Consider the following 12,019-nt stretch of genomic DNA (forward strand, 5'->3'; position numbering starts at 1 on the left):
AAGAAATTACTTCGAAGAAAGCACCCGGTACCTTCCATACAAAACTTAGGGTGACTGACGTTGATCTGAAATCCAACATAGACTGTTATTGGACCTAATAATATATGAGTAGCTACTCAGCACAGGGCACTGACGTTTTTGCAACTCACTGTTAAGACAGTAAACTGCTTTGCTATTGCTCAGTCCAAAAAAGTGCACACGCAACCACACACGCATACACACACAAGCTATATTCTCAGTAAAATTCTTTTACATTGAAAGTTGAAAAAGTGTTTCATGCTCGCGCATTTGTTTTGTAACCCTCACAAAACTGGAAAATACATGTGGACGAATTGGCAAGAAAATCTTTTACAAAATTACAAAAATATATTTTAACATTAAACACAATGACTCCCAGATCACACAGAACATTCTTGCTCTATAGGAACATTTTATATACAAAAAACAATACTACAAAAATGAAAATTCCTGAGATTCTCAGAGATCTCTTAACAGTGTGTCAACAACTGTACAATCCAGAAAGCCTCCTTTCATGTTAACATCATGTAGTAGAGAGTCTACAGCATCTCAATTGTCAGCAACACTATCAAACAACTATCATGAATATAAACGATCTGCTCATTATATTTAAATCTCCAGTATTTGAACAGAAATACTCATAAGGAACTCAAAAGGTCCTACAATAAATTATGCACTTACATTTTCACATTCATTTAACAAACCCTGGTTAAGCAAAATAATGAACTTAATTTAAAAAAATAAAAGTGATAAAGATTAAAAGTGATAAATGCTTCCTTCAATGAAAACACAAAATCCTCTTCAGAATGCATTACCGAGTTTGTAAAACTCAAGACAACATAAAAGCCTTTTACTCTTTTCAGCATGTACTATTACTACTTCTTAAAGGAAATACAGCAAGTCTTCCAGTGCTGGTTGTGGTGGCCTGTGTAATGCTTGTCCAACAAGATATGCCAGCTTATGAGCATATTGGCAGGGGGCCGGAACACGGACAGTACCCTGAAAATTAAATTTTCTGTTTAGAAGATTTCTCAGAATAAATTTACAATGTCTTAAAGATCTTTGTTTACTGGGGCTTAACACACAAACTGTTCACCTTTCCTCAATTGCCACATTGTACTGAATGTTAAATGCACTGTGAATAACAAACTGAAAACCATGTCAAAGCTGTATACAATCCACTCGGTCTGCACTATTAAAACAGAATCAAACATTTTGCAAAACTTGTCTCAAAAACGAACAACAGTTTGGCAAACACCAGAACAGCAGAAAAGTGTCAAAATGAACTTGCCATTGCTTTCTTTAATGTCACATCCAATTTCTTTTTATGTTGTCATATGAATTTCCCAAATTTTTCCCCCATTTGCAATGATGTATTACTATTCAAACAATATTTGTTTTCTTGGACATTACCTAGAATGGCAGAAGGAGTCCATCAACACCACTGTTATTTGTCTTCTGAATGCATGTAAATTAATCAACTGGCAACAATCGCGCTAAGTTGTTGCAGTCATTGTTATGTCTTTGCGCACACAAACACATTCCAATCTGGCACAATTTATATCATATCATTCAAGTAATATTATTTGTCCATGTAAGAAGTTTTCAAATACGTCTTGTCAGCAGGGACTGCCTGAGTAACTGTTATTCTGATGTTTAATCAGTAACTGACTTCCCCAATGGAGATGAGGATTTTTTATCAGGCAAGTACAGATTAAGCCATTGTAAGTGAGGAAGGATTATTGGAGGAGGACTCAGATGGTGGCCTGTGTCAATCTTTACCCAACTCATCACAGCAGACCCAGCTGCATATCTCTAAAAAAGAAGACTGCTAGTGATGGAACCAATTCGAAGATGGCTAATTTTTCATCTCCTTGAAGATCAGTTTTGAACATTCTACAGTAGAGAGGAGGTCCCACTTTTTACATTTGCAAAACAGTAAATGATTGCCATCAGTGCTTTCTGTCTTACTTGCGCTGATGCAATGCTATGTTTACAGAATCAAATGCTCAAAAAGTATTAAAAACAGTTAACCATGTCACTTTAGGAACAGGAAAAATCAATAGGTGCCGTACGTTCAGGGTGTCATTTGCACAACCATACATCAACGGATGACATTCAGTTGCATTCATAGAGACCTTCTTTGAATAGCGATGTTAATGGCATGAAACAGATTTCAGGAGTTTTGATAAAAAACCAATCCGAGCCTAATGCCTGCCAGCCAACAAATTTGCTCTTGTATCCGAAATTTAGGGAAAGTTCATTAAGTCGGTATTGGTTATTACCAGCCTGGGAAAAAAAAAAAAAAAAAAAAAAAAAAAAAACAACTATAGACATGCAATTATTACCAAGAAAAGTAATACAGGTTCACTTAATTCCTACCTCACAAACCTGACAAATACGGTCTCAGATCTTGGATTGCCGCCAATATAGCAATGAAGTATATACGTAATGCCTCCCATACCTTGGAAAAAGAGGACACACAGTAAGAAGCAACCACTCAAAGCCTATTGATGTTCACCTCATGGAGCCACTTCCAAATCAAGGAAGAAATGTAATGACTGACAACTTCTTCACGTCTCTTCAACTGGATAAGAAGCTCCGAGAATGGCAAACTTCACTAGCTGGTACAACGAAGAAGGTCCATCATAGACTTCCTGACAAGGTAAAGATGCCATATGCTAAAATACACTTCACGAGCATCCTGAACAATACTGGCAGAACATGCTGCATCCACTGTGCCTGTATACCCTTAAAAGAAGAATTAAGATGTCTTTCTTCTAATTACACTGCAAACTGAAACAGCAACAAGCAAAGTGGCTGACTGGAACCCTAACATTCTACAGTGCAACAATGTATCAATTGGGAGTGGTTGATCAAATTACCTGTAAATAAACTAGAAAGGTCACAAACAGAAGATGGACAATGCATGTCTGCTACAACATCCTGGACATGGCTACAACAAATGCATGATCATCTACCAAATAGTAAAGAACAAGAAAATGGAAAGTATTCAATGAACTGTGGATGAAGCCCCAACAGGCTAGCTTCTAACTGAAATCTAGACCTGCCAATAAAATTTATAAAGGGCGACTGATCGCTGCAATCTATAATTTACAAGCAAAGGAAGAAGTTCATACTTTAGCTACCAAACGTACTCAAGAAAACTAAAGAGCAGCAAGAGGAACAGGCAAAATAAGAGGATATGGCTTTCACTATCCATCCACGTTTGGAGTTTTCCATTGTGCTCTGCAGATTTTCTAGAGCACAATGAATGGTCACAAGCCATGGTTAACAGCAGCAGCTCACAATTCATAGGAATTATTAGAATTTTCTGTGACTGAGGTATTTCCTTTCCCGGCCCTAGTGAGAGTGTGTGTTATAATGCATTCACATGAGCAACAGTGTCCCATTCTTCTGATGGCATAATCATTTGCTAACAAACTAACGTCCAGGGTGTGTGTTATGAAATCAACCCCCCTTAAGGAACCTCAATAATAAGAAGATTTTTGCGTTGTTACACGATTCCAAAATTTGAGGAGACAATATCCCATGTTAATAAATGTCCTTCCCCTTGGAGTATAATTTACCAGTTTTTTCATCTACGTACATTCCACCACTTCCACCTCAGTCATTGGTGATAATAGCTGTCTTGTTTGAAAAATTTCCTAAATTATGGATGGAATTAATACCCTGTCAGTTGTGCTCGGATCATTTACTTGTATTCCATTGCATGTTACAGATGAATCACAGTAGCTTCAGGAAATCCTTTAGACATTACGAAAGATGTATCCTATATTTTTAATAGAACTTAAGTTCAGAATCAGACGGCTGATAGCATCAATGCTTAAGGTTAAATCTAATTGAAAGAACTACAAACATCTTTAAATATTGTAGCAACCACTTACACTGCCCGACAAAGTTGACAAAAGCACAGCTGGATGTCAAGGATCATCTTTTGCCGCAAAGAGAGCGGCACACAATGCATACTATGGACTCTTCCATTATACAGTTATAAATTAAATATTTTCATACTAACAGGTAGTAGCTTATATTTCACTGAACTGCAATTTAATTTAAAAAATCAGTTACTATTACTTACACTCCAGTTGTAATACAGATGTGTCAGTTTATATGTCAGTCGCTGCATTTTGTCAGCATCCAGTCCACCATTATCAGAGATGACATTGTATGCTGTTGGGCTCACAGTACCTTGTCGCACACTCTGTGATACTATGAAAAAATCGTACCTGGTTGGGGAAAAAAATTCAAATTTAAAGCAGTACCACAAAATGGGTGGCAAACCAGAAAGCAACATTTCTTGACATTCTACATATTTCTATATATGTTATATTTTTTTATGAATATAGATTGAAATGTGGGAGTGAACATTGAAAACTTTACCCTGAAAAGTTATTTACAGCTATTAAAAAGGTGTACAACAGGAAATCTCCTCACAAATACTCTGGACATCAATTAATTTTTCTATTCTGTTACTAGAACTATTATCCATTTCAAGAGCAACAGCGAAGTGCTGTACACGACACTAACATGACAGATCCATGCACCTTCCTGCAACTGTATTTGCAGAATAAATGGTGACTACCAGCTAAAATACAAACACTACAATTTATATTTTTTCATGTAGATGAAGCATTAGTCAATTAGATTATCAGAGAAATGTTAATGCCGCAGAATCTACTTGCTCAAAGCTCCTTAACTTTTTCGCTTCTACAAAAGTCTCCCCCACCCCCACCCCCCTCAATTGTTAAAGACCCATAGTAAACTGTTTGTTTGCCTATATCCAATTGGCTAAGTCAGCTTAAGGGTGGGAGGAAAGCAAGGGCAATGACTTTTAATAGAACCATACCTAGAAAAGCACTATGGTGTTCAAAGCAACATCAGAGTTGACAGCTTCACACCAGGATTCTTCCAATGAATCTGACTCTGGCAATCTGCCTTTACAACTCATTGGGTGTTGTCATTGGACCATGTTGTTGTTGTTGTATTCAGTCCTGAGACTGGTTTGATGCAGCTCTCCATGCTACTCTATCCTGTGCAAGCTTCTTCATCTCCCAGTACTTACTGCAACCTACATCCTTCTGAATCTGCTTAGTGTATTCATCTCTTGGTCTCCCCCTGCGATTTTTACCCTCCACGCTGCACTCCAATACTAAATTGGTGATCCCTTGATGCCTCAGAACATGTCCTACCAACCGATCCCTTCTTCTGGTCAAGTTGTGCCACAAACTTCTCTTCTCCCCAATCCTATTCAATACTTCCTCATTAGTTATGTGATCTACCCATCTAATCTTCAGCATTCTTCTGTAGCACCACATTTCAAAAGCTTCTATTCTCTTCTTGTCCAAACTATTTACCGTCCATGTTTCACTTCCATACATGGCTACATTCCATACAAATACTTTCAGAAATGACTTCCTGACACTTAAATCTATACTCGATGTTAACAAATTTCTCTTCTTCAGAAACGCTTTCCTTGCCATTGCCAGTCTACATTTTATATCCTCTCTACTTCGACCATCATCAGTTATTTTGCTCCCCAAATAGCAAAACCCCTTTACTACTTTAAGTGTCTCATTTCCTAATCTAATACCCTCAACATCACCCGACTTAATTCGACTACATTCCATTATCCTCGTTTTGCTTTTGTTGATGTTCATCTTATATCCTCCCTTCAAGACACCATCCATTCCGTTCAACTGCTCTTCCAAGTCCTTTGCTGTGTCTGACAGAATTACAATGTCATCGGCGAACCTCAAAGTTTTTATTTCTTCTCCATGGATTTTAATACCTACCGTATTTACTCGAATCTAAACCGCACTCGAATCTAAGCCGCACCTGAAAAATGAGACTCGAAATAAAGGAAAAAAAAAATTCCCGAATCTAAGCCGCACCGGAAATTTGAGACTCGAAATTCAAGTGGAGAGTAAAGTTTTAGGTCGCACCTCCAAATCGAAACAAAGTTGGTCCATTGTAATATGAGACACAATTTAGGTCGAATGAATGACGATACAGCTACAGTAATTTGGTTCGAGTCGTAAGCTTAGCAGTTAAGCTTTACCAGGTAGCCATTGCTATGCGTCAGGCTCTCTGACCGTATTTATATGGGTACCCTTCCTTTTTCACATGCTTCATCTGGTTTGAATCGATTGCTTATTTTGCTTTGATCTGATAAGTGCTGTTTTCTTTGTTATAGCTGTTTGCGTCACTAAGCTGAAAATGCATTACTGTACCGTGTCACGCATTGTTTGTCGCATTCTGATAGTGCGTGTTTATGGCCTGTCGCCGCTCGCGGCATGGCTTGCTTTTGTGCGCGCTACCGCCACTTACAATTAAAAAAAAAAAAAAGAGAGAGAAATCGTCTCATTAGCGAAACAATGGCAAGAGACTGCTATTTGTTGTTACTTACACTGTTGCTTCCTTTGATAATGATCAACAAGAACCAAATAATAGACTGCGTATGATAGAACATGTTCTGAACGAGAGTTAGGCGAAAATTTTTCTCCGTTTGAAAATCTTTGCGGTCGCTTCTTTATTACATCAAATTCTGCACAGAAATTAGTCATCTTAGATTTAAAAATCTAGTCACTTGCCGTGCTTCATTTCTGACTGCATCACTATTAGGCATAAGAATAATACGAATATAAACATGACACGATACGTATATTCTTCCGCGTTTGCTGTTGTCTCACTCTAGTTTCGTAGTTTATTAGGCAGACAGGATTTAAATGAGATAGCAGCAAACACGAAAGAATACATGACAAAATGTTGATATTCGTATTATTCTTATGGTGAAGAGAATACTGCATGTGATTCACATTTCATCAGGTTCCTATTAGCAACCATCTCTTCTCACAGGTAGGAAAAAATTCAGAAAGTAGAGTTGGCCATATTGACAAACATCCCAAACAGTCTTTCATGTCGGATTTTCGTAGTACATTGAAATTCTGCTACATTCGAAGATGAACAACACGGAATTTGTATTTACTTCGTTGGATAATGTATGAAAGTGCAGTGGTCGAAACTCGGGGCGAAGAAAAAAAAGCTCGTCTTCCAAAAAAAATTTTTTTTTTTTTTTACTGGCGCGGAGGTTTTTGCGCCATGCCTGTGTAGCGCTACATATATTTGACGGCAGAAGTTAGTTGTGGCGGCACCTACCAACATTTTTCAGAACTTCCACTTGCTTTGCACTCGATTCTAAGCCGCAGGTGGCTTTTTGGATTACAAAAACCGGAAAAAAAGTGCGGCTTAAGATTCGAGTAAATACGGTACTCCAAATTTTTCTTTTGTTTCCTTTACTGCTTGCTCAATATACAGATTGAATAACATTGGGGAGAGGCTACAACCCTGTCTCACTCCCTTCCCAACCGCTGCTTCCCTCTCATGCCCCTCGACTCTTATAACTGCCATCTGGTTTCTGTACAAATTGTAAATAGCCTTTCGCTCCCTGTATTTTACCCCTGCCACCTTTAGAATTTGAAAGAGAGTATTCCAGTCAACATTGTCAAAAGCTTTCTCTAAGTCTAAAAATGCTAGAAACGTAGGTTTGCCTTTCCTTAATCTTTCTTCTAAGGTAAGTCGTAAGGTCAGTATTGCCTCACGTGTTCCAGTATTTCTACGGAATCCAAACTGATCTTCCCCGAGGTCGGTTTCTACTAGTTTTTCCATTCGTCTGTAAAGAATTCGTGTTAGTATTTTGCAGCTGTGGCTTATTAAACTGATTGTTCGGTAATTTTCACATCTGTCAACACCTGCTTTCTTTGGGATTGGAATTATTACATTCTTCTTGAAGTCTGAGGGTATTTCGCCTGTTTCATACATCTTGCTCACCAGATGGTAGAGTTTTGTCAGGACTGGCTCTCCCAAGGCCGTCAGTAGTTCTACTGGAATGTTGTCTACTCCGGGGGCCTTGTTTTGACTCAGGTCTTTCAGTGCTCTGTCAAACTCTTCACGCAGTATCGTATCTCCCATTTCATCTTCATCTACATCCTCTTCCATTTCCATAATATTGTCCTCAAGTACATCGCCCTTGTATAGACCCTCTATATACTCCTTCCACCTTTCTGCTTTCCCTTCTTTGCTTAGAACTGGGTTTCCATCTGAGCTCTTGATGTTCATACAAGTGGTTCTCTTATCTCCAAAGGTCTCTTTAATTTTCCTGTAGGCAGTATCTATCTTACCCCTAGTGAGATAAGCCTCTACATCCTTACATTTGTCCTCTAGCCATCCCTGCTTAGCCATTCTGCACTTCCTGTCGATCTCATTTTTGAGACGTTTGTATTCCTTTTTGCCTGCTTCATTTACTGCATTTTTATATTTTCTCCTTTCATCAATTAAATTCAATAATTCTTCTGTTACCCAAGGATTTCTACTAGCCCTCGTCTTTTTACCTACTCTATCCTCTGCTGCCTTCACTACTTCATCCCTCAAAGCTACCCATTCTTCTTCTACTGTATTTCTTTCCCCCATTCCTGTCAATTGTTCCCTTATGCTCTCCCTGACACTCTGTACAACCTCTGGTTCTTTCAGTTTATCCATCTGTGCAAAATTCTATCAGGCGGCTTCCTCTTTCATTTCTTAGCCCCAATCCATATTCACCTACTACGTTTCCTTCTCTCCCTTTTCCTACACTCGAATTCCAGTCACCCATGACTATTAAATTTTCGTCTCCCTTCACTGTCTGAATAATTTCTTTTATTTCATCATACATTTCTTCAATTTCTTCGTCATCTGCAGAGCTAGTTGGCATATAAACTTGTACTACTGTAGTAGGTGTGGGCTTCGTATCTATCTTGGCCACAATAATGCGTTCACTATGCTGTTTGTAGTAGCATACCCGCATTCCTATTTTCCTATTCATTATTAAACCTACTGCTGCATTACCCCTATTTGACTTTGTGTTTATAACCCTGTAGTCACCTGACCAGAAGTCTTGTTCCTCCTGGCACCGAACTTCACTAATTCCCACTATATCTAACTTTAACCTATCCATTTCCCTTTTTAAATTTTCTAACCTACCTGCCCGATTAAGGGATCTGACATTCCACGCTCCGATCCGTAGAACGCCAGTTTTCTTTCTCCTGATAACGACATCCTCTTGAGTAGTCCCCGCCCGGAGATCCGAATGGGGGACTATTTTACCTCCGGAATATTTTACCCAAGAAGACGCCATCATCATTTAATCATACAGTAAAGCTGCATGCCCTCGGGGAAAAATTACGGCCGTAGTTTCCCCTTGCTTTCAGCCGTTCGCAGTACCAGCACAGCAAGGCCGTTTTGGTTATTGTTACAAGGCCAGATCAGTCAATCATCCAGACTGTTGCCCCTGCAACTACTGAAAAGGCTGCTGCCCCTCTTCAGGAACCACACGTTTGTCTGGCCTCTCAACAGATACCCCTCCGTTGTGGTTGTACCTACGGTACGGCTATCTGTATCGCTGAGGCACGCAAGCCTCCCCACCAACGGCAAGGTGCATGGTTCATGGGGGGGCATTGGCCCACATATAAAGGGTGTTTGAAATTTCAGGGTCCTAACTAACAGGGATGTTGACAGAGAAACAAAAAATATACTTTTAAAGCACCCATGTGTCGGAAATGCATATTATTACAGTACCGAATACGCAAGGAGGTTATTGTGTTTGTTTGAGAATTAAACTGTCGTAAATGTTTTTCTTCGCATCATTGTTCTGATCACTATTACATTAAAGTAGATGTTTAAAATGAGCACCATTAAGCACAGTGTAGAGCCAGTATCAACAAGGCATGTTGTCCGGTGTTTACTGGAAAAGTGTGGTGTGCTCTGTGTTTGTATGCATGCTGCAAGAATTCTTGCAAACAATTCCACCTATGAGTCAACAATGGTTGAATACACCTTGCCTTTCATGTTGCCTCAGAGAAGGAAGTCTAATGGGATGAGGTCCAGGGATCTTGCAGGCCAATGTACAGGTCCTCTCCAGCTGATCCAACAATTTCCAAAAGGTACTGGTTATCACTGCTCAGCCTAGTTCCGCCAAGTGCGCTGGAGCTCCATCGTGCCACACCCACATTATCCTCTTCATATCTAGGGGTACCCGTCCAATAACATTGGTAAGCAACATGTAGGGCCCAAATAATTAGTTACCCACGATATCCACAGGCTTACTGCAAAATGTCTTTAATAACCTCACACAACTGTAAAACATGGTTTTTCATCTGATCATACATGCAAATGGTGACTATTGTAAATGCCTACCCAAGTAAACTGAGCCACATCTGTAAATATGACTTCAGAAAAACAAGGGTGTTCACTGGCTCATTGCAGGAACCAGCACATGCACTCGAGACAAGATGGATAGTCATCTGGTCCCATGGCTTATACTCTCATTGGACAATAATAATGAAGCAGCTGCTCACGCAACACATCCCTTACTAAACTATGGTGAATACCAAGCACAGCAGCAACTACTTGAGTACTTGTCTCTGGACTGTTCTCAAATTGTAACAGCACGACTTTCTCGACATTAGGTGTATATACTGTCCATGGTCTGTCAGCATTAGCACTGCTTATCATCATCAGTGCGCTAGTACTTTCCTGTCGACTATGTACTACAGTAAATTTGCGATCGTGTGGAGATTGCAGTGCAGGGAAGTGTTTACGATACATTCACTCGGCTCAGACAAATATCTTTAGGCAGACCGTACACAAAGTGCATGTGTCTCATTTCTCCCAATGTGCCGTACTCCCTGTTGACAATGTAACAGTCATGTAAGTATTAGTGCTATCTGCTGTTGATTGACTCAGTGTCTAATAAAATGACATTTGAACATATTACACATCTCAAACCAACTACTACTACTACTACTACTACTACTACTACTACTATCTGCTCCACTTGTGCATTATCTATCCAGGCTCAGTGCTCACACAATATCTGTTTCCGACACACGGTTGCTTTACAAAATGTATTTGGTTTTGTTTCCTGTACCACCCCTGTTAGTTTGGGTACTGAATCTTTGAAACACTGTATAGTTCAACACCCTGTATACTCCCTAGTTATTTAAATGAACTACAGGAAACACTGAATATCTGCTGCTAAGTAAGACCATATATAAGAGGGCTTTTCAGACTGTACGAATCTCTGGAGACTCACTCTGATAAATACTACAACTCCCTTATTCATACACAAATGATGATTTTAAATAGTGTTGAAAGTTGGTGTCTCCCCAAAATGCTTCATCAAATCAAGTGAGAGCTATAACCATGAATACACTGAACTAATCCATCAGCTAATTCCTTTCCAAATTCAAACCATTTCAATTTTAACTTAACTGAAATTGACCTGAAACACATTGAATTTGCTACCCTGGTACAGGCCTATTGCGTGCATGTGATGCACGACAAATTTTCGAATCTTGCACTCAAGTCTGCAGCAACATTTGATGTATCTGTTGCTTTTACATCCAGGAGGGCATGGTCATCAGGAAAACCAAAACTGGCATTCCGCATATCAGAGCATGGAATGTTAGATTCCTCAATGGGGCAGGTAGGTTCAAAAATTTAAAAAGGCAAATTGATAGGTTGAAGGTAGATACAGTGGGAATTTGTGAAGTTTGGTGCCACCAGGAACATGACTTCCAGTCAGGTGAATTCAGGATTGTAAGTACAAAATCAAATAGAGGTAATGCAGGAGTAGGTTTAAGAATGAACAAGAACATAGGATCGTGGGTAAGTTACTTGGAACAGTTTAGCAAACGCATTATCACACCCAAGATTGACACAAAGCCCACACCCACCACAGTAATACAAATTTATATGCCACCTAGTTCTGCAGATAACGAGATTGAAAAAATGTATGATGACAAAAGAAATTACTCCATTAAGGGAGAGACAAATTTAATTGTGATGGGAAACTGGAATTCGATAGTGAAAGGAAGAGAAGGTAAAATTGTGGGTGAGTATGGACTGGGGGGGAAAGAATGAAAGAGGGAGTCATCTGATAGAG

At 39.3% G+C, this 12,019-nt stretch overlaps 1 protein-coding gene across 2 annotated transcripts in view; it reads right to left on the bottom strand.

Moving 5' to 3' along the window:
- Positions 1–346: 346 nt before the first annotated feature.
- LOC126188855 (piwi-like protein Siwi) overlaps positions 347–12,019 on the bottom strand; it is a 167,476-nt gene continuing 155,803 nt past the window's right edge. For both annotated transcript variants that reach the window (XM_049930498.1, XM_049930496.1), the window contains exons 16-17: positions 4,121–4,268; positions 347–1,017 (exon numbers count right to left, since the gene is read on the bottom strand). In XM_049930498.1, coding sequence (XP_049786455.1) covers positions 901–1,017; positions 4,121–4,268 — 265 coding nt within the window. In that variant the 3' untranslated portion in view covers positions 347–900. The remainder of the gene's footprint in view (positions 1,018–4,120; positions 4,269–12,019) is intronic.

This window comes from Schistocerca cancellata, chromosome 5, assembly GCF_023864275.1.
Source record: "Schistocerca cancellata isolate TAMUIC-IGC-003103 chromosome 5, iqSchCanc2.1, whole genome shotgun sequence".
Lineage (NCBI taxonomy): Eukaryota > Metazoa > Arthropoda > Insecta > Orthoptera > Acrididae > Schistocerca > Schistocerca cancellata.